Genomic DNA, 21847 nt, shown 5'->3' with positions numbered 1-21847 from the left:
TGGCTAATTTTAATATATACGATAATTTGCTTTCTATTGAAAATGGTATTTCCTCGCCCACAGTAATAATTTGTTACCGGAGAACTTTCTGTTTATACACACGATACAATAGTAGTTGTTGTTGGACATAATTATACATTTGTCATTTATTTAGCTGTTAACAGTTTTTGGATAAGTAATTCTATGGTATATTTAAAATTTTGGTTATGCTAGGTAACTAATAACTTTTTTGAATAACATAAACAACTACCAATCAAATAAAAACACACTACATCTCTAAATTACCCACCTAAATCTTAATATTAGAATAACCATCTATACACCTAGTGAAATGAACATCCGATATATCTATTGTTCATATTGTTTAGTATTTTTATTGTCTACCTATACTTTTCCTTAAAATTTTTATGAACAAATTTGGGCTCATTTTTTTGCAAATGGAAAAAAGCATGGTGTAATACCATGAAATGGAGGCATGGCAAAAATATTCACTGCTATGGTCTCAGAGGAAATTGTAACCTGCGTTTTGGATTTTTAAGGGTTTTTTTTATTTCTGAAATTTACTAAACGCAGGCAACGTTTAGCATGTTTCAATATTCAAAATATTTTTATTTTTTCTTTTTAGCCTAAAACGCAGGTTGCATTTGGAAATAGGCATTTTTTTATTTTTTTTTCGTTAGCCCAAAACGCAGGTTACATTTAGGAATGTGTTTTTTGTTTGTTTGGAAACCCCAAAACGCAGGTTGCGTTTTTCTTGGATCAGAAATTTTTTTGGAAGCTACTAAATGCAGCCTGCAATTTGAATTAAAAAATTATTTTAAACAAGAGCCTTGCCTATAAATACGAAGTGAGACTCATGCTAGTGTCCTCACTTCACTTCTACTCCTATTACTCTTTCTTCCACATTTGAATGATACGTAGTGAGTTTTTTTGGCATTTAATAGTGTCGAAAAAGTCAGATTAGGTGAGGTTGAAGTCATGGAAGGTATTGCAAATATGCGAGTGTATTTTAACGGTGAGATTATACCAAACACACACGAAGGAGTGACTTTTGTATGTGAATGTCCGTTTTCATTTGTTATTCCATGGACCATGAGTTTTGTAGAGTTGCAAAATGGTCTTTGTGAGAACATACAAAGTCACATTTCGAAAAGGGTGAGCAATATTTTGTACAGAAATCCTGTACAAGTATTTGGTGGAATGATACAATTTCAACTAATGTCCATCACTGACGACGCATGCATGCAGCGGATGTTCTATATTTATCAACAAACCCGATTTCACAGGCCGATGATAGAGCTGTACGTTGAGTTTGAACAGCATGCGGGGATGGATACGGTTGGCGACGATGTCAACGTTGATGAATTCGGGGATATAGATTGGGAAGAAGATAACAACGACAGTGAAGAGAGATTTGAAGCCAACTATGAGGTCGATGACGAAAACGATGACGGAGACTTGGCGGCAATTCGGCGGTACAGAATGAGGCGGATACGATTGTAAGCTGGCACCCTTTTGGCGTTCCATCTTTTATGTGGACTCTGGATCTCGAAGCCATGCATGCCCCGGAATTTTCTGAGTATGCAGATATCGGTATGTTATCTTATGGTTATTAACTAAAGTTACCACTACCATTAATTTTATTTGCCTTGTAATAACAGTGGTTCCTTCGTCGTAGGTGGAGGCAATGTTGCGGCGGAAGATGACAAGTTTAAGGTTGGAATGGAATTTGGTTCCAGGGAGTCGGTGATATCTGCAATCAAAAGCTACACTATCTCTAGAGGAGTTGATTACATTGTGTATGAGTTTGAGCCGCAGACATTCTATACGAAATGCAAGGGTTATGGTGCTGGGTGCGATTAGCTTATCCGAGCTAGCTTGATTCGAAAGAAAGGATATTGGGAGATCAGGAGATACAATGGCAATCACACGTGCACCATGGGTACGATTTCACAAGATCATGCCAAGTTGGACTCAGACACTATTGCAGATGCCATTAGGCCGTTGGTTGAAGCAGACCCGACGATAAAGGTGAAGTCTGTTATTGCAGAAGTTCAGTCCAGGTTCAACTACACTGTAAGTTACCGCAAGGCTTGGTTGGCAAAGCAGAAAGCTGTCGCAAAGGTTTTTGGTGATTGGGAAGTTTCTTACCATACTCTGCCAGTATGGTTGAAAGCAATGACTGTGAATATGTCACGGTCTTGTGTTCAAATAAAAACGCTCCCCGTTTACCGTGAGAGTGAGGAGGTTCAAGGTGTAAGAGTTCTGCACCGCATTTTTTGGAGCTTCTATCCGTGTATTGTAGCATTCAGACACCGCAAGCCACTGGTGCAGGTAGATGGCACGCACCTGTATGGAAAATATAAAGGTGCACTTCTGGTTGCAGTTGCACAAGATGGGAACCAAAACATTGTGCCTATTGCATTTGTGATAGTCGAGGGCGAGACGGCAGACGCATGGGAGTTTTTCCTAACTAATTTGCGGAGATATGTTGTTATCATTGATGGTGTGGGTATTATTTCTGACTGCCATACCTCCATCGACGCTGCAATAGCTCACAGTAACGGTGCATGGTCACCACCAAGAGCATGGCACATGTACTACATCAGGCACATCGAGTCCAACTTCTTAAGGAGGTTCAAGGCTCCGTATTTGCATAAACTCGTGGTGAACACAGGTATTTCATTTCGCTGTTATGGTTCTATTCATAGTAATTTTGAGGCATCTACTTATGATTAAATGATTTGTTCAATAGGCTATTCTAGGACGGAACATGAGTACAACAAAAACTACCAAAGGCTTAAAGAGTGGGGTGATGCATATACTCAATGGTGCGATGACATCGGTGTTGAGAGATGGGTGTTGGCATTCGATGGGGTCATCGTTGGGGACATATGACGAAAAACTTGGTAGAGTGCATAAATTCTGTCCTGAAGGGTGCACGGAACCTTCTTGTGACTGCCATTGTTAGGTCTACTTTCTATCGGCTGAATGAATTGTTCACCTGGAAGAGCGCTGAGGCTCATGAGCGTGTCCGCAATGGATTTATGTATTCAGAATTTGCAACTAAGAGAGTTGAAGAAAGCTTTTGACGTGCAGGAAACATTGTGGTCAACCGGTTCAACAAGCGGAATGAGATGTTTGAGGTTCGCAAAATGCAAGATGGTTCTGTTTACACCGTTAACCTTGCGCAACAAGACTGCGACTGTGGCCATTTCCAGGTCGAGCGACTACCATGTCGCCACGTTCTTGCATGTTGCGCTAACCAGCATCTTGATTGGCAATTAAATGTGCACGACGTGTAGAAGATGTCTGAAATTTGCAAGGTGTACAGAGGCGATTTTGTTTCGATGGGTGACCCATCTACGTGGGATAGATATGAAGGAGCGAAGGTGATCACTAACTGAACGTTGAGGTGCGCGACAAAAGGAAGACCGAAGTCAACCCGTTACTTGAATGAGATTGATTCGCGGGATATGCGTGGTCCTCGCCGGTGTACTATATGTGGATGCGAGGGACATAGCCGCAGCCTATGTCCTCAGCGTGCAGGTCCAAGCTCTGCTGGAGATCATTAGTGGTTAAGCTTTTCAATATAACTTTGTTATGACCTACTTCACAATTATATGTTACTTTTTATGTAACCTTGTTATGTAACTTTTTAATAAATAGCCATTTCGTTACAAAAGTGCAATATGATAATCTCAAACAGAGTTATATGAGAACAAAGCTAAATATATAATAATAATAATACTAAATAGAATCATCTAAATATAAGATACAACACTGAATACACTAATAATAATAATAATAATAATAATAATAATAATAATAATAATAATAATAATAATTAATAATCATACCTGAAACTACTGCTCATGAGGCAGGATTTGCTGTTGAGATCCAATTGGTTCTTCCTGTTGCTGCTGTGGTTCATTTGCGCCAACCTCTTAATCTGCAACTCTATCTAACAATCGTAGGTGAACCCCATAGTGCTGTGTGTACCACATGTAGTAGACTGGGAGAGGATGAAAGTCTATAATCTCCTCGCCTAACTGTAATGTGTTATAGCGGTTAGTTCTCCATCTGTTAACCATTGACTGTAAATCTCTCCCCAGTCATGGTTCTGTGCTCCTGTCAACCGCTTGCAATGATCACGACCAAGGTCGAATGCCGGGCCTGGTGGAAGCTGTTGCATCCCGAACTGTCGTCTAACTCGATCTATTAGGTGCCACTCTATGCATTCCAATGACACTAGCGGCGACTGCGTAAAGCACAAAAACAAATGGGGAGCAAGGTCATCCGGAACCCCCACTCCCATATATGGCGGCCATATAAACTGCACATTAGTTACCAAGAGGCCGATTAGGAAAATTATTCTTCTGAATAAAAACATTGGACATTAATGGTTAAAACTTACATCGTCAACTCCCATGTCATCGAGTCATCGCCTAAAATGCGCAGTAGGCCCCTGTATATATATTGTATGTCGAGGCCAATAACTCCACCTAAACAAAAACAGAACGATTGCAATAAGAATAACAATAATAATAAGAATAATAATAATAATAATAATAATAATAATAATAATAATAATAATAATAATAATAATAATAACAGTAAAAAAACAATACTGTCGCGCAAGTGGAATACCAACATCGCCGAGCTGATCGCGGGGTATGGTGCCATACGCTCCCACGCCCAAATAAAAAGCAGTATGAGTGGCCCATCCATCTCTTTACGGTTGTATCGTGATGCACGACACAACGATCTGTATAAGTGTGCCAGACTGGCTGCCCCCAACTGTAATGTGGAATCCGGTGAAAATCGCGAAGCAAAGGCAGAAACTTCGAGTTCAATGAAGTGGTGGACTTATCCGGAAACACAACGGTTCCAAACATGCAGAAAATGTGAGCCCGGACATATCGCTCAATGGACTCCTGCGTGTCACACGGTTCGGTGTCTCTGCACCGCCGAATCCATGCAAGATTCACCTTACCCAATACGTGATCCTGCGGACCTGGCTCCCGACCAAAACAAGTAATGCAGTTCTCCACCAGAAACTGATGACTGCTGTCTGTTCTACCTGTGACGGGTTCCCCATTAACCGGGAGACCAAGTATATATGTAACGTCTTCCAGCGTCACCGTCACTTCCCCAACTGGAAGGTGGAACGTGTGAGTTTCCGGCCTCCACCGTTCCACCAATGCACTTAGCAGTGCAGAGTGGCCTCTCATTTCGCCTACTCGCAAAACGTATTGAAATCCAAAAAACGCTAATGACGCTACAACCACCTCGTTAAAGGTATTTGGCAGATCGAATTTTCTGAACAACAAATTCCTTATAGCCTGCAAAAAGTAAAATAATAATTATTTAAATTCTAAATAATATCAATTAATAATTTATTCAAAAAATAATAACAATAATATTAAATAGTATTTATTTATTATTATTAAAAAATATTAACAACAATATTTATTTTTTATTATTATTAAAAGTAATTTATTTATTTATTAAACAATCTTCAAAAAATAATAAAAAATTATTAAACAGTATTATTTATTATCAGAAAATAGTAACAATTTATTATTATTATTATCCTAAACGTATTCTATTATTAAACAGTATTATTTATTTATTATTAGAAAACAATAATAATTTATTATTATCACCCTAAATAGTATTCTATTATACTAATCAATAACAACTTTTTTCCTACGGAGACTTAAGCAATAATAATAATAATAATAATAATAATAATAATAATAATAATAAAAGTTTATGACTAACAATATGGTAAAAAATTATTTTTCATATCATAGACATAATAATAATAATAATAGTTCATGACTAACAATATGATAAAAAACTATTCTTCATATCATAGACATTATTATAAACATAATAATAATAATAATAATAATAATAATAATAATAATAATAATAATAATAATAATAATAATATTTGTTAAAAGTTAAATAAATAAAATTCAAATAAATATATTTATTTCTCATAAAATTTTTTAAAAAAATTACTTATCCATTTAAGATGATTTAAAGTATTTAATAATATAATCTTTAGATTTGGTAAAATCACGAATTATTTTTTGTTTAAGAATCAAATGAAATTAAGCTTTTTACTCTTCTTCTTTCTCCCACCACTTTTCTCAAACCCTTCCAAATTTCTCTCTGCACAATCCTCACACAACATTCCTCAGCAACTTCCAATTTTTCGTTGCATTTTGCGTTTTAAACACTTCTTTTAACATTCTCCTCTAACACGTGGCGATCATGCAACTGGAGAGACTGCCAAACGCAGCCTGCGTTTTGGCCTGGCCAGCTGTCAAATGCAGCCTCCGTTTTTGTACTTCCAAGATGGTTAACAAAGTAGGTTCTGCCTGCATGCAAGGGGCAGGGACACGTTTTGAGTCTTCCATCTCCTTCCCTACCAATCGAAAGTTACGTTTTGCAGCTTGTTACATCTTTCTTATTTTTTGTTCATACAAAACGTATCATACGTTTTGCAGGTTACTCAGCTTTCTGATTTAAATTCAGTCAAAACGTAACTTATATTACTGACTTTAACATATCTACCTTTGTGGAATACACGCCAAACGACAATATAGTTGTACATCTCTATTTTTACTTTCATTCATAAATTGATTTCTGACAAATTTAAGGTTGATTATTTTTATTAAGTAAAGTATTTAAGTATAAGATATGACAAAAGAAAATACAAAAATTACATTATAAGATCAAGAGAAACTATGCTTATGTAAAAAAATATCATATAAAGTATTTTTATATTAATAAATTTTTAAAATAAATAATTTTATCACGTTATTATCACTTAGATAGTAACTGCCCACTCAGACTAGTACTTCTTGGACACATTGCATTTTCTGATAAATTCTTGATCAGTGGCTATCGGCTAATGAATGATGATTTTTCCATTTTAAAGTATCAGTGAGCGGAAAAATAGAAAAAAAAAATTAAAAAAAAATTCATTTGATATTTTATATCATCAGAAGAAACTGAATTTTTTATTTTTAATATTGGAGTGGTAGTGATGTTTTTTTAAGACGTGGATTGTTGGGGTGTTATACTCAAATGTGGAATCGTTTAATTAGAGAAGCAGAAATCGGACCGTCCGATTTATTAGAGGTATAGAAATCGGGCCGTCCGATTTCTAGAGGTACACAAATCGGACCGTCCAATTTATAGAGGTATACAAATCGGACCGTCTGATTTGTGAAAGGTACATAAATCGGACCGTCCGATTTGTGGTAAAAAAAAGAAAAAATTTTAGGTACAGAAATTGGACCCTCCGATTTGTGTACTTCCACAATTTTGAAAAACACAAAAAATTACAATGTTAAGGTATATCACAATTTCTACTTCCATAACAAAAAAAATTAGGCGAAGAAACTTCGCGGAAGCTCCCTTATATCAGTATTATAAATGTATATAGTTGTCATGTAGAAAACAACATACACATAATAATAGAGCCTATAGCTTCATTCTAAGGCAGTTACAAAATCGGTTACAGAGTATCATTGTCACTTTATTGTTGCTATATTCATCATCATTGTAGAGCCCTTGTTGTCGTTTGCATTTGCCTCTACACCAATTAATTAGTTGCTACCAAAAATGGCGTCTCACCAACAAGAACCATGGCTTCTTGAGAATGGAAATGTGAAGGTGTTGACCAAGGAAATGCGGCAGGGCCACGGCCGGAGCCGTACTGCCCACAACATGTCCTCCTCTTCTCTTAGGAAGAAATCCGACCGGACCCTCGTATCGAAGGTTCGGTGCGGATTGCTAAGGAATTTGTTGGTTAACATCCAAGAAGTTATTCTGGGGACAAAGTTGTCCATCTTGTTCCCTGCAATTCCCATTGCCATCATTGCCCAATGCTATGGCCTTGGAAGAGTGAGTTCTATTGTTACCTTTTTGTAGCTTTTCTTCAGCATTTTAAACTTCGCGATGCTGAGGGTGTATAACTTGGTCATATACGAATACAATTTATGCATCAGGGAATCCTTTTTCATACTGTTTATATTAGTTTTGGGTCGGCCTATAAATTAGTGTCTAATTTTTATTTAATTTATTTTTTATAATAAATTTTAAATATTTTAAAATTATTTATTTTTATATTTTTAAAATAAAATATTAATTGTTAATTTTTTTCGAACAAGTTACACACCATAATAATTTTCGTATTTTTGTTGTTATAACACTTTTGTTGAGTGGTTTTTTATTACTCTAAATTAATCGGTTTGAAATAAGAATTCAATTCTGCGTGCAACCTATTTTTACCGTGTTTCCAAAGCAAAAATACTTTATAATAAACACGAGTAAAAATTTAATTTTGTCTTTATCTATTTTTACGGAAGATAAAATAATTTTTATTTAAAAAAATATTTCGATCCATTTTTTTAATTTTAAAACAACATGACTTTTTTTGTGATATCATCACTAATACCACCATCTTTTCTATTCTGATCATTATTATTTTTATTTCTATTATTTTTATAATTTAACTATACTTTATCATTATTGTTATCTTCTCTACTATTATCATCACTAATACTAATATCATGCTATAAACATTAATATTTTTTGTGTGATGTTATTTTTCTGTTTGAAAAAAATCTTTGTATTATATTTTTTTTTCTTGTAACATCATTTTTAGTTATGATCTTTTTTACTTAATTATCACTGATAAATAAATTTTTTAAAAATAAATTTATTAATAATTTGTGAGGCTTTATAATCTATAAATTACAAATAAAACTTTTAAAATTAATTTTTATTATTATTTAACAAATTTTTTAATAAATAAATTGTATTATTCTAAAATAAAAAAATTGAGAGTCAAAATATTTGTTTATGGATAAAAGAATCGCCTTAACTTTGTGAAAATAGGTAAAGATTGAATTAGATATTTATTCAAACAAATACACAAAATTATTGGCTATGTATTTATATATATATATTTTTTAATAAAATAATCAACTATTAAAATAGTTGAATTCTCTATAGCAAATAATCAAACTTTTTCTACATCAGTATAATAAATTTTTTCATAAATATCAAATACATGTTCTTATATGATTAGTGAATTTTAGTGTATTATGTAGTATGATTGCTTTCAAAATAACTTGCTTATATGAAAAAGCCAAATAAATTTTTCTTAAAAAAGAAAAAAGGAAAACATTATTAAGTAGTGTATCATTTAATTAACACTTGCACATCTTTTTGTCTATGATAAAGAAACAATGCCTAAGTAATTTCTTGGATTGTAAACAGCCATGGATTTTCGCATTGAGCTTACTTGGGCTTACACCGCTTGCTGAACGTGTCAGCTTCCTCACAGAGTAAGGAACATGATGAACTTGTTGCAATCTTTTATTTATTTATTGAATCATTATATTCTTCATTCAACATACAAGGTCTTAATTATTCTAGTTTTCTGGGTTATTTGTTCATTGCTGATTCTTGTTCTATTTTCTCCTTTGGTGTTTGTTGCAAATTCAAATAATACTCCAGACAAGTTGCAATTTACACTGGTCCTACAGGTACGAATTTACACCTTATATTACGTCACTTTCAAAGAGTTTGTTACGATATGCAATATTCAACTTTAACCGTTAGGATTCAGTTTGGACCATAAAATTAATAATCATATACTCTTCTCATATACAGTCACATGTCTATCTGAGACTATTTTGGCAGCATATATAGTCACATGAAGTTATATTTAAGATTAGGGTAAATTAAAAAAAAAATGCCCACACAAATGTTAAAAATGTTGCAATTGATTAATAAGGTGTAATTACTGAATTAAGCTAATTAAAATGTTTTTTTTTTTCTTTTTTGTGTTATTAATTGCAGTTGGAGGGCTTCTAAATGCAACATGTGGAAATATTACTGAGCTGGTCATAGCAATATTTGCACTGAGTAGTAACAAAGTTGATTTGGTGAAGTATTCTCTACTGGGTTCTATCCTCTCAAACCTTCTGCTGGTTCTTGGAACCTCTCTCTTGTGTGGTGGCATTGCAAACCTTGCAAAGGAACAAAAATATGACAGAGTAAGCACCTCTATAAACACGTTAATTGAAACCCTTGCCAAGGGAAAAATTATTTAAAGGGACAAGGATTTAAAATTTTATGGAAAATTTGGATTATGAAAAAAAAATCATCAATTTTACTATTGATTCAAAATTATAAAAAGTATAAATAAATAAATAACGAGAAAGACACAATTTCTATTGTGGCTCTACGTTGGGGACTAATAATGTTAAGCATTGAATTTTGCAGAGACAAGCAGATGTGAACTCTCTAATGCTTCTGCTGGCATTGTTATGCCACTTGCTTCCAATGCTGTTCAGATACGGCGGTGGTGGCTCGGACGACGCTCTCGCGGCCGCGGACTCATCGCTGTACTTGTCGAGGGCCGCCAGCATTACCATGTTGGTTGCATATTTTGCTTACCTTATCTTTCAGCTGTGGACACACAGGACATTGTTTGAAGCTGAAGATGTAAGCTCAGTTAATAATTAATTACCTGAACTAATAATGAATAATAATTTAATTTGATTAATTCATTATTATTGGTTCAGGAGGATGGAGATGGTGAGAATGGTTCAGATGATGAAGAAGCTGTGATTGGAGTGTGGAGTGGTGTTGCATGGCTGGCTGGGATGACTGTCTTCATTGCCTTGTTATCTGAATATGTGGTGGACACAATTGAGGTAAACAATTGGCTATTGAATTTTCTTTTTGAAAAAAAAAAAAAAGAGTGATTTTTGGCACATTAAAAAACAAATGCTAATTCAGTTACAAAATTCAGTCACTAACATAAATATATATTAAAAATAAATTAAATAATATATATATTTATACACGTAGTATTTGTGTTAAAAAGTTTTTGGTAATAGAGGGGAAAATATTTTCAAAAGATCCTTATATTTTAGTGTGATGCCCAATTAATGTGAATATTATTAATTACAGGAAGCATCAGAGTCATGGGGTCTTTCTGTAAGCTTTCTCAGCATAATTTTGCTACCAATTGTTGGCAATGCAGCTGAACATGCAGGAGCAATCATATTTGCTTTCAAGAACAAGCTGGTAAATATTATAGATTTAAAACTTTATTATTATTATTATTATTTCACATAGATTCATATTGAAAATCTGTATTTTTGTGACTGTAGGATATCACGTTGGGTGTTGCATTAGGTTCTGCCACGCAAATTGGCATGTTTGCGGTAATAAGAACTCTATTCTGAAATTTGAAAATGGACACATCCTATTAGCATTGTATATATTTTTTGAGCAATGAAAAAATAAGACTAATGCTATAAATTAATATATATATATATATATAGGTTCCTCTATGTGTGCTGGTTGCTTGGATAATGGGTGTTAAAATGGATCTAAACTTCAATCTCCTAGAAACCGGTTCTCTTGCTTTGGCAATAATAGCCACATCCTTTACTTTACAGGTATATGTGGTGAAGTTTTTTTTTTTTTTTTTGGGTTTAATTTCTTTCTTAAAATGTTATTTATTTCTCTATGATATATTGAACCAAATATACTCTTTTATTATCATGGAATAAAGATTTATCTATTAGGATTTATACTCTTTCAAATGGTGAAATCATATCTCATTTACAAAAGCTACATATTTTGACTTTGAATTTTAATTTAATCTCTAAATGAAATTTAAGGCATTGACAAAATCTCCATCCTCCTGTTTTCATAGGATGGTACATCTCACTACATGAAAGGGCTTATTCTTCTTTTGTGCTACGTTGTCATTGGTGCTTGCTTCTTTGTACAAAGAACACCCTTAAGTAAGTAGAATATATGTAAATAATGGTAATATATATTAGTAGTCTATCCATAGCTATATTATACATTTTCAATATTCAATTCATGTCTAAAATTTGATTTGTTTTGTCTCCAGACCAAGTGAATGTTAACAACACATTCAAGTCAGGAAGTGATGCAGTTTTAAGTGCTTAATAGGTGAGTTCATATATGTGCCACGTTAAGAAATAATAGTAATAATAATAATCTACATAAGAATAACAATTAACTCTTAGAGCTAACTGGAAATTACTTGAATGAGACACAGGCTTTGGCCTATGATTGGTCCCTTGTGAGATGAAGGATAGTGGCATCATCAAAACTCAAATGTTGATTCGTTGAATTGTTTATTGGTTTCAATATTCTATCATCCATCCATCCACCGGTCATATATCCAGACACAAGGCAGAAGAGTTTTGAAGCAGCATTGCATGTTATTTATTCAATTGCAAGCTATGAATTGATCTGAACTCTGCAAGTGATGAATCTGTGTCCAAGATTTTCAATCATTAGTATGATGTATCATATAATTGTGGCCTAGCTAGCTAGTGGGTATCGAGGTTAATTAAGTTGGTTATTTTATTTTATTTTATTATCATGTACTTAAGTAATTCTGAAATAAATGGAAGGTAATTGTTCTTGCATGGTGAATTTGTGGTTGAATCATTAAAGAAAGTTTCTTGAGTTTGAAGAGAATATTTACTCCATTTGGTGTAGTTTCTCCTCAATGATCTCATGGCTTTTAGCCTTTTACCCATGTTCTAGATATATAGACTTGTAACAAAAAGAAGTAATAATATAAAACTACAGAAGATGTTGATTCTGTAGAATTAAAAGAAGTAGAAAAAAGGAATTGATGAAAGAGTGACCTACTCTAAATATAACACTCAAAATAATAAGTGCATTAGCCATTTTAACTAATAAAATTGACGAGTAAAAGATTCTTCTCACAAAAAGTTGTCAAATATCAAAATACTTTTTCAACTATCATTTGGATAATAGAATTTGATTGTGCTAATAAATAAAGTAAAAATACAAAATGTAATTTAACCAACAACACTAAACACTAAAAAAAGAAAGAAACTATTAAATGAAGCTTGTATTCAATAAAACACGAATGTTAAGACATTTAATCTTACCTTATTATGTTGAATGAGTTGGATTTATTAATCACTCAATTTCTTAGTTAGAACTTTAGTTAATCAATAAATGGACTCTTGAAATTAGCCTCAAATTTTAAATCGATCCTTAAATTTTTAATTATCTCAATTTTGACACTGAATGTTTCATTCTATAATTCACATTAGCTCTATAAATATTTTTGTTAACGTCACATTAATGTAGTATGCTAATTGTTATTATAGAAAATTAGTGTCAAAACAAGGTTCGATCACGTCAAATGAAATAAAAAAAGTGTCTATTAGTATCACATGACATATTGACGTGTAGACAGTAATATCACATATCATAACACAATTTGTCCATGTGTCAGTTTAGTATCACGTGTTACAACATGATTTGTCGATATGTCTCTAGTATATTATTATTGTAAGTGATTTAAAGTAGTTCTAAAATTTAGTTGTTTATAACTTATTTTAGCCACTAAAATTAAAAAAATGTAAATCAAATTAGTTTATAAAATAATTTCTTTTATTTTTTATTTCATAAATTCATTAGATGATTTTTAATTAATTTTTTTTATTTTTTATTTCATAAATTCATTAGATGATTTTTAATTTATGACATAGTATAAACTTTTGGCACAAAAAAAAAAATTGGGAATGAGGAGGTCGCCTTGAAATAGCCATACTTTTCACACTGTTACATTCTTTCACTTTGTCTATCCATCTATTCCATTACATCCCCTACATGATAAGGGACATGCGGACATACAAATTTTTAAATCTTATAAGACACGGAAATAGGTATATATATAAAATATAAAATATTTTTTAGATAAATTATAATAAATTTATGATATTTTATTGGTATTAAAATATAAAATAATTTTTTAAATATTTTTAATGTCTTCTTTTAACTATGTAAAAGTATTTAAAATATTTTTTGTTTTAATAAATAATAATATATATTATTTCTAAACTTATTTAAAAAATACATGTTAAGAATAAAGGTGGACACGTTGACACGTAATGGTATTTAAGTGTGTCTAAATGTATTCGAAAAAAATTTTTTTATTTTTTATTAAGACACAGTTAGACACAACAGATACGTGTATCGAACGAGTATCAATAAATGTCATATCCAAAATGTGTCTGATAAACAGACACAACAACTCAACGAAATATCCGTATTTCATAGCATTCTGCACAACTTTATTGAACTTTATCATAAGTTTTTCTCGTATTTAACTTCAAAGCAATATCTTTATCACCAAACCTTTTATTCCTAAGGTAATGCATAAATTGATGAATAATTAAAATATTATCACTAATGAATCTACCTTAATAAAAGCACTTTACTATCAATCTGCACTGAAATATCTTTTAATGCTTCAGTTGGATCTTGAGGGTTATATGAACTAAAAAGATGCTCAAAGTAAGATTGAGCTATTGTGGCAATTTCAATAACATCTGTCTAATTTGATTTCCTCATTCTTACCATTTTTGATATTTTATTTTTCTCGTTCCTTATTTAAAACTTTATATGGAAGAATTTTATATTGTTATCACCCTAGTTCAATGACGAACAGAAGATTGATGGTTTAGAATTCACAATAAATTTTTGTTGCAAGTATAATTTCTAAACCAAACAATAATCTTTTCATACAAAAACTTGTTTGTCACTAAAGCAAACCCAATAAAAAGTAATAACCGAAGTATTTAAACCTCGGGTCGTCTTCTCAAGAAATTGCAGGGAGGTGTGATTTATTATTGGTTATGTAAAAAGATATATTTTTGGATTTTTGAAATAAGGAACAAGTAATTTAAATTACGAGAAAAAAATAATTTAATAATAATAAAAGCTTTTGCAAGGTATAAGAAATCGAGGTCCTATCCTAGTTATCCTTATCAGGTGTGATGAGAATTGGGTTCTGCTCCCACTTTAATTAACCCTTGCTAAACAAAAGAAAGTTAAGTGGATAAATTAATTTGATCCTCAAGTCCTAGTCAATTCCTATGGAAAGACTAGAGTTATTGGAGTACAAATTAACCAGCAAGAAATTCCAATTTCAATTAATAGCTGAGTTTGATAACTCAAGTGTTATTAATCACTTAACCAAAACCAAAAGGAAAAATACCTTAAATTAAATTAAAAGCATAAATAAAATAAAGCAAAATCAAATCTGAAATACCTCAAATAACATTAAATAGAATATTCAAATCTTGACATAAAAAGGTTCGTAAGCTAAATTGGAACATTAACAAGTAAAAGCATTGGAATAAATAAAAATAAAAGAGAAATATTAATTAAAGAAAAATATTGAACCTGGTATTGAAGTAATAAAAATAAAAGGAATCCTAATCTTAAAACTTAAGAGAGAGGCTCTCTAAAAACTACATCTAAACCTAAAATTGTGAATATTGTATCTATCATTCAGTTGTTATTTGATTCCTCCATTCTCTGGCTTATATTCTGTGTTTCTAACTTGGATTTGGGCCGAAAAAGGGTCCAGAAATCGCTGGAGGCGTTTTCTGCAGATTCTTGTACGTGGCGTCTGTCACGCGTATGCGTCATTTGCGTTCTGCTCAAGGCGCGCGTCCGCGTCATCCACATGTTCGCGTCGATACCTTTTCGTGCTAGGCACGCGTTCGCGTCGTCCATGCGTTTGCGTCGCTGCCTTTTCTTCAAAATTCCATTTTTGTGCTTTCCTTCCATTTTTGTATGTTTTCTTTCTGTCCTCTAAGCCATTCCCGCCTTATGAGACCTGAAAATACTTAACACACAAATCACGGCATCGAATGGTAATAAAGGGTAATTAAAATTAATATTTTTAAAACATAGGAAACATATTTTTCACATATATCACATAATAAGGAAGGAAAAGTAAAACCATGCAATTTACATGAATAAGTGGTGAAGGATTGAATAAATCACTTAAATTGAGCAAAAAATACATCATAAAATATGGGTCTATCAACCTCCCCACACTTAAACAATAGCATGTCCTCATGCTAAATCCAAAAGAAAGGGTAAAGTTAGAATGGTGGAATCTCGTGCAATGCAATCTACTCTAAATGCAAGCTACCTACATGAATCATGCAATTTTAATTATTATCCACCTATATATATAGAGCTTACATGTGGTTAATTTGTTTCATATTTTCAAGGAATCATATATGCTTAGCCAAACCTAGATCATGTTAAAGCACTTTCACAATTGAGTTGGGTAAAAATATTTCACAAACTTGCAAGACAATTAACAATTAAGCAGAGATATATGGTGATGAGCTATTGAACCCTCACTGGATTTTGTGTTTACTCTCTAGTCACTCAGTGTTTATTGGGTTAATCACTCTATTCTTTTCTATTCTTACTTTCTAAAACTTTGTTCTTCATCTAACGAATCAAAAAATATTGAATACAGACATACAAAAATCATGAGGTCTTTCTCAAGGTTGTAATGGGGCTAAGGTAAGGGTGAGGGTATATATAAGACTAAGTGAGCTATAAAGTGAATCATTGATTTGTCTAAGATCTCACCTAACATATACATACTTTATATAATTTAAAATACTTTACCTACCTACCCAAATTTTTTCACTTTATTACATACTCATGTACTAACTTTACTTTGATTTTCACCTTATGTGCATTGATTTTTTCACTAAGCTTATTATTGGGGTAATTTTGTCCCCTTATTTGTTTAATTAAAAAGGATATATATATATATATATATATATATTTCTTTGAACATAAACAGAACATATATCAATGCGCATGGTATTTTAATTTAAAATTGTTTCACATGAGCATGCTCCCAAAATCCTTATTATTTTATTGAGTTAATCCTTTCCTATCAACCCATGTTCCCGCATTTTCCCACACTTAGTGTGTATCACAATTTTTATCTTAAGCTAACCAAGGATTCAACTTGGGATTTTTAATTTGTTTTTCTGCTTAAGGCTAGTAATGTGGTCATAGAATAAGAGGGGATTTAAAAGACTCAAGGGGGCTAATAAGGGTGATGTAGAAGGTAAGCTTATTAGGGATAAGTGAGGAAAAATTCAAATGATGGCCTCAATCATCTCTTGGTATGTATCTATATTCTATATTGGACATATAGATTGAAACAAAGTAAAGATCACCAGAATAAAAAAGAAGGGCGAATACACAAGAATGAAATAATTATGGTTAAATAATGTAACCATACAATTAAGCTCAAAAACTCACAGGCTGTGTGTTTGGCTCAAAAACCATATATCGGTTATGTATGTCATGCAAGTAGAAATCAAGAGTTCCCATTATGCTCAATGTGAATCTTAGGGTGGATTGTTGTGATTCTGTTATACTAAAGTTTTTAGTTTACTCTTTTTATTTCTAATTAATCCAAGTTATCGTATGCTAAAAGAGTAAACTAAACTAATTAATCTATATATTCTATATCACAACTTAATAAGCTAAAATTGCAACTAGACTAAACTAAATATCTAATATATAAACTAAAGTGCAAAATGTAGAAATAAAGTAAAGATACAACAAAAGAAAAGTGTGCAAGTATTGAAAGATAGAAATAAAAATAAAAATACAGAAAAATGAGCAAAATAGGATAAAAAGAGTCTGAAAAGTGGTTCACCAAAATAAAGTACGCCAGAGATGGCGACCTCCCCATACTTAAATAATAGCATCGTCCTCGATGCTCACTCAAGCTGGGTGTGAGAAGTGTCATCTCCGGAAGGATGGGTAGTGGGTGTCTCTATGGTGGTCTGAGGCTCTGCAGTCTGGATGAGTGTCGGAGGGTCTGACTGCTGAAGTGGAGGCTCTGCCTGTAGAGGAATCTCTGGGTCTATGGTCTGTATCTGCTGTGGCTCCTCATGCTGTGGTGCAGCCTGCTCCGGTCCTGCCTGCTCAGCCTGGGCATGTGCCTCCTCCTCATGATCATCCGCCTCCACATCAGATGGCTCAGAAGCGGTGTCAAGCTCAAAGGGGATGTCGTCGCCAGATCGGATCATCAATTTTAAGTGCTCATAGCGTCGCTTGTTGCGACGCTCCATACGATCCAGGCATGCGAATAGTCGGTACACGAGATGATAGATAGGCTCTGAGGCAGGTGGAGGTGCTGTAGTGGTGGCTGGTGCAGCAGTGGATGCAGAAGGAGCAGCAGAGGATGTGGCTGCCTTAGCAGAGTCAATAAGAAAAGGCGGCCTATAACCCAAGGCTTGGAACTTCCTGTTGTGAGGTATGATCTTCTTGCAATCTGCAGCAGTTGGCTTCTCATTAGCAAGCTCCCAAGGCACGTCAGCTCGGCGGCCTAGCTGGGTGATCAGATAAGGGAAAGAGAGAGTGCCTCTGATATGGATCCTAGCCATATAATACCTGATGAAACGTGGAAGATACAGGTCCTTACCCTCCATCACACACCAGATGAGGGTGATCATAGCAGCGGGCACCTCTGTCTCATGAGTGCTCGGTATCACATAGTTACTCAGGATCTGCTGCCAAAGCCGAGCCTCATCATTCAAATATATCAGCTTGATTCCCTTAGGCATCACTCTATTCTTTCCCATGACCCATGGGGTAGTAGGATCAAGGGCTATTCTCTGCTTGACTGCATCCCAATCAAATCTCATGTATCTCATATCCTCTTCAGCCTTTTGGTAACCGTCAGGCTGATCTGACTTAGGCTGAAGCTGGAGGATATCCTCAATAGCTTCCTCAGTGACTAAAATCTATTTCCCTCTGAGGTGCACTGCATACAGGGAAGTCTTGAAATAATTACAGTAAATTTCTCTGACCCAGGATGTATTGACCTCTGTCAAGTTCCTTTCCAAGAAGAACCAACCTCTTTGTTTTATCTGTTCAGAGGTGTACTGGGTGAGTTCTTCTGGAATTTTAAGAGTTCTCTCCAGGTAGAGGTTCCTGGAAGTGGCAAACACTGGATACTTTAGGTCACAGTATCTGTTTACAAATTTGACTTGATCTGTGGCAGTGAGGAGCTGGTCGGTCTTTTCCTGCAGGCTAAAGTTCTTTTTCCGCCAGGAATCGTCGTGAAGGAGATCCAGGATAGAGGTAGAAGATTCTCCTCTTTTTCGTTTGCCGGTAGTTGCCTTGTCTTTTCCCTTACTTTTCGGATCAGACATCCTGAAAAGCAGAAATAGCAGGATATAATTGAAGAACTAAAGCAGGAAAACAAGTAGGCAATTAGGGTTTTGTCAATGTAAGCATAAAGGCAAAAGAGCAATAGAAGCAGGAAATGAGTTAATTATATGTACATTTTGGATTGTATTTGAGTTAAAAGTCTGAGAGGAAAAATCACAATCCAAAATATAATAGAAGTGGAATTCAAGTTAATTAGGAAAAACAGTAATCATGCCTTGAGTTAGAAAGCTAAAGTAGTTAGGTAAAAACCAAAAAGAGAAGTTAGAAAGTTAAACTGGTTAGGAGTTAAAAAGGAAGTTAAAGTGAGTGGCATAAGAATGGTTTTCCTAGTTACCAAGAAATTCACAAACTTGAAGAACAATCAACTCATGTTTAAACAAGGATTGCAGGTTATTGATGATAATTCCTATAGATAAAGTAAGTGTGAAATGAGAATGAAATCATCAATAAGCAATTTATTACTCAGGGAACCAAAAGGAATAAGAATGCTAGCCCGTGCATTCAGGAATTGGTTTGGTTATTGCCAAGTAATGCAAAATACTGAATTTTCAAACCAATACATGAATGTGGGTAGATTAAACCATAAATTTGCAGAAAATTGGGCAGTATTCCGGCTAAAATTGGATGTTTCTGGGTAATAAACAGTAGGAAAAATCAGTTCATATGAAATTAAATAGTGCTGAAAAGATTAACAAATAGCAATAACATTAAGAAACAGTTTAACAGCAACATCAAATATGAAGAACAACATATGAACATCATCATTATCGCAGAAAATTCAGAATTGCGAATCAGATAAAAAAACAGGTAGCAGGAATGGTGCAATTATCAGGCCTAAATCCACTAACCACATCCTAGCTACCTAACCACCTAAGATCCACTACAACATGCATCTCTAACTATCCTAATTCGAACAAAAATTGTAAAATATGCAACTAACTGACTAATTGGAAAACAAAATCGGTGTTCGGTGGAACCTAGTTTGTAGAAACTGAAATTAGGCTCAGAGAGATGGTGGCGGTGTGGTGGTGAATTTGGTGACGCGGCAGCGATGGGTAGTGGCGCGGCGGTGGTCCGTGGTGGGGTAGGGGGCTGTGTGGTGGTTTTAGGTGGATGAAGGTTGAGGAGAAGAGGTGAGGAGGGGGGTTGGGGGTTGTGGTAGCTGGTAGGTGGTTCTGGGTGGGGACGGTGGCGGTTTGGAGGTGGCAGTGAGGTCGTGGAGGGAGGAGGAGAGGGAAGAGGGAAGAAGGTTGAGGGGAGGGCGAAGGGGGAAAGAAGTGGGGGAGAAGAAGAGAGGAAGGAAGAAGGAGGGGGGCGTCGGCGGTGTGGTGCGGCGGTGGTTTGGCGTGGTGGTCGGAGCTGGGCGGCTGGGGCGGTGGTGGTTGCAGAGGGGGGAAGGAGAAAGGTGAGAGGAGGGTTGGGAATGAATGGGTGACACGAGGGGTAGGGTTTCGCGTGAATGGGGGTTAGTATTTTTGAATCCACGCGAATGCGTGGAGCACGCGATCGCGTGATTTGGGCGAAAAGGGGTGTGACGCGGTCGCGTCGTTGACGCGATCGCATGAATTAGGTAAAAGGTAAGTGACGCGTACGCGTGAAGCATGCGAATGCGTCGCTGAAAATTGTGCTAAACGCACAGTTCCAGCGTCGTTTTGGCGCAACTCTCTTTTTCAATAGATTTCCTAAAATTCATGCGACGCGTACGCGTCGCTCACGCTTTCACGTGGGATGTGCGTAGTGCAAGTGACGCGTTCGCGTAAGGGACGCGAACGCGTGGGCCAATTTGTGCTAAACGCACACCAGTCGCACGATTCCAGCCCAACTTTCTGGGCGTTGGATCTTTACGCCGATTTCTATTCGACGCCCACGCGTGGCCTGCGCGCTTGCGTGGGGTGATTTTTTTTTATATATGCAATTATGCAGTATGCAATATGCAATGCTAATGTGGAACAATATACAATATACATAATTTTAGGAAATAATTCCAGGTTCAATGAAAATAAAATAAAATAAAAACAAACAAAATGAAATAAAATTGAAAAATGAACGATCATACCATGGTGTGTTGTCTCCCACCTAGCACTTTTAGTTAAAGTCCTTAAGTTGGACATTTGATGAGCTTCCTGCTATGGTGGCTTGTGCTTGAATTCATCCAAAAATCTCCACCAGTGTTTGGAATGCCAACAGCCTCCGGGGTCCCAAACTAGGCATGTAAAGCCCTTGAGCAGCTTTGAACAGATTCTCAGGCTCCCGGGGTGTTGAATGTCAGAATAGATTTCAGGATTCCAAACTTTGCTTTTATATCTGCCTTTGTTTCGATCTATATTTTTCCAGCCGGGCGGTTTGGAAGTTGTATTCTCACCAAGATGACCAAACGTCTTCCGAGACCCATTCAATTGAACTTGATACCAATCCTTGCACTTCAGATTGAAGTGTGGAACCTCATTGAATCTTGCATACCATCTCTGAGTGTGAGCCATTTCCCTTTTACTCTTAAAGCCGCAAAGAGCTCTAAGCTGGCCATCTGTTTCAAGTAAACCATATTCAAGTGAAAAAGTAAAGATAAAAGCTAAGGATTTTACCCACTTAAATTTAGTATTGGGTGGTAATGGCCTTGGGATAGGTGTTTCCAGTGGTTCTGCAAGCTCTACTCCCTTGTGTTCCTCTGTGAATTCTTCCACTTCTTTGTAATTTT

General features: G+C 34.7%; 3 protein-coding genes across 4 annotated transcripts; 2 read left to right on the top strand and 1 right to left on the bottom strand.

Annotated features, from left to right (window-relative positions):
* Positions 1–1938: 1938 nt before the first annotated feature.
* On the top strand, positions 1939–2898 carry LOC112742877 (uncharacterized). Its single transcript, XM_025792116.1, has 2 exons — positions 1939–2677; positions 2756–2898. The coding sequence occupies exons 1-2, from the start codon at positions 1939–1941 to the stop codon at positions 2896–2898; spliced, it is 882 nt and encodes a 293-aa protein (XP_025647901.1).
* Positions 2899–4048: 1150 nt separating this feature from the next.
* LOC112742876 (serine/threonine-protein phosphatase 7 long form homolog) lies at positions 4049–5234 on the bottom strand. Its single transcript, XM_025792115.1, has 3 exons — positions 4802–5234; positions 4418–4505; positions 4049–4379 (listed from the first exon to the last, which is right to left on the bottom strand). The coding sequence occupies exons 1-3, from the start codon at positions 5232–5234 to the stop codon at positions 4049–4051; spliced, it is 852 nt and encodes a 283-aa protein (XP_025647900.1).
* Positions 5235–6868: 1634 nt separating this feature from the next.
* LOC112743640 (vacuolar cation/proton exchanger 3) lies at positions 6869–12518 on the top strand. Of its 2 annotated transcripts, XM_025792925.3 has the most exons (12): positions 6869–7929; positions 9310–9377; positions 9550–9578; positions 9895–10091; positions 10321–10542; positions 10623–10754; positions 11014–11130; positions 11217–11270; positions 11391–11507; positions 11768–11858; positions 11972–12033; positions 12143–12518. In XM_025792925.3, the coding sequence occupies exons 1-11, from the start codon at positions 7648–7650 to the stop codon at positions 12028–12030; spliced, it is 1368 nt and encodes a 455-aa protein (XP_025648710.1). In that variant the 5' UTR covers positions 6869–7647; the 3' UTR covers positions 12031–12033; positions 12143–12518. The 2 variants fall into 2 exon arrangements, with proteins under 2 accessions (XP_025648710.1, XP_072070589.1); XM_072214488.1 differs by lacking the exon at positions 11972–12033 and having other exon boundaries at positions 6884–7929; positions 11768–11883; positions 12111–12518.
* The last annotated feature ends 9329 nt before the right edge of the window (positions 12519–21847 follow it).

The sequence above is a fragment of the Arachis hypogaea genome, chromosome 14 (assembly GCF_003086295.3).
Source record: "Arachis hypogaea cultivar Tifrunner chromosome 14, arahy.Tifrunner.gnm2.J5K5, whole genome shotgun sequence".
NCBI classification, from domain to species: domain Eukaryota; kingdom Viridiplantae; phylum Streptophyta; class Magnoliopsida; order Fabales; family Fabaceae; genus Arachis; species Arachis hypogaea.
Note: the sequence above shows the minus strand (reverse complement) of the source record. Positions and strands in the feature narration are given on the sequence as shown.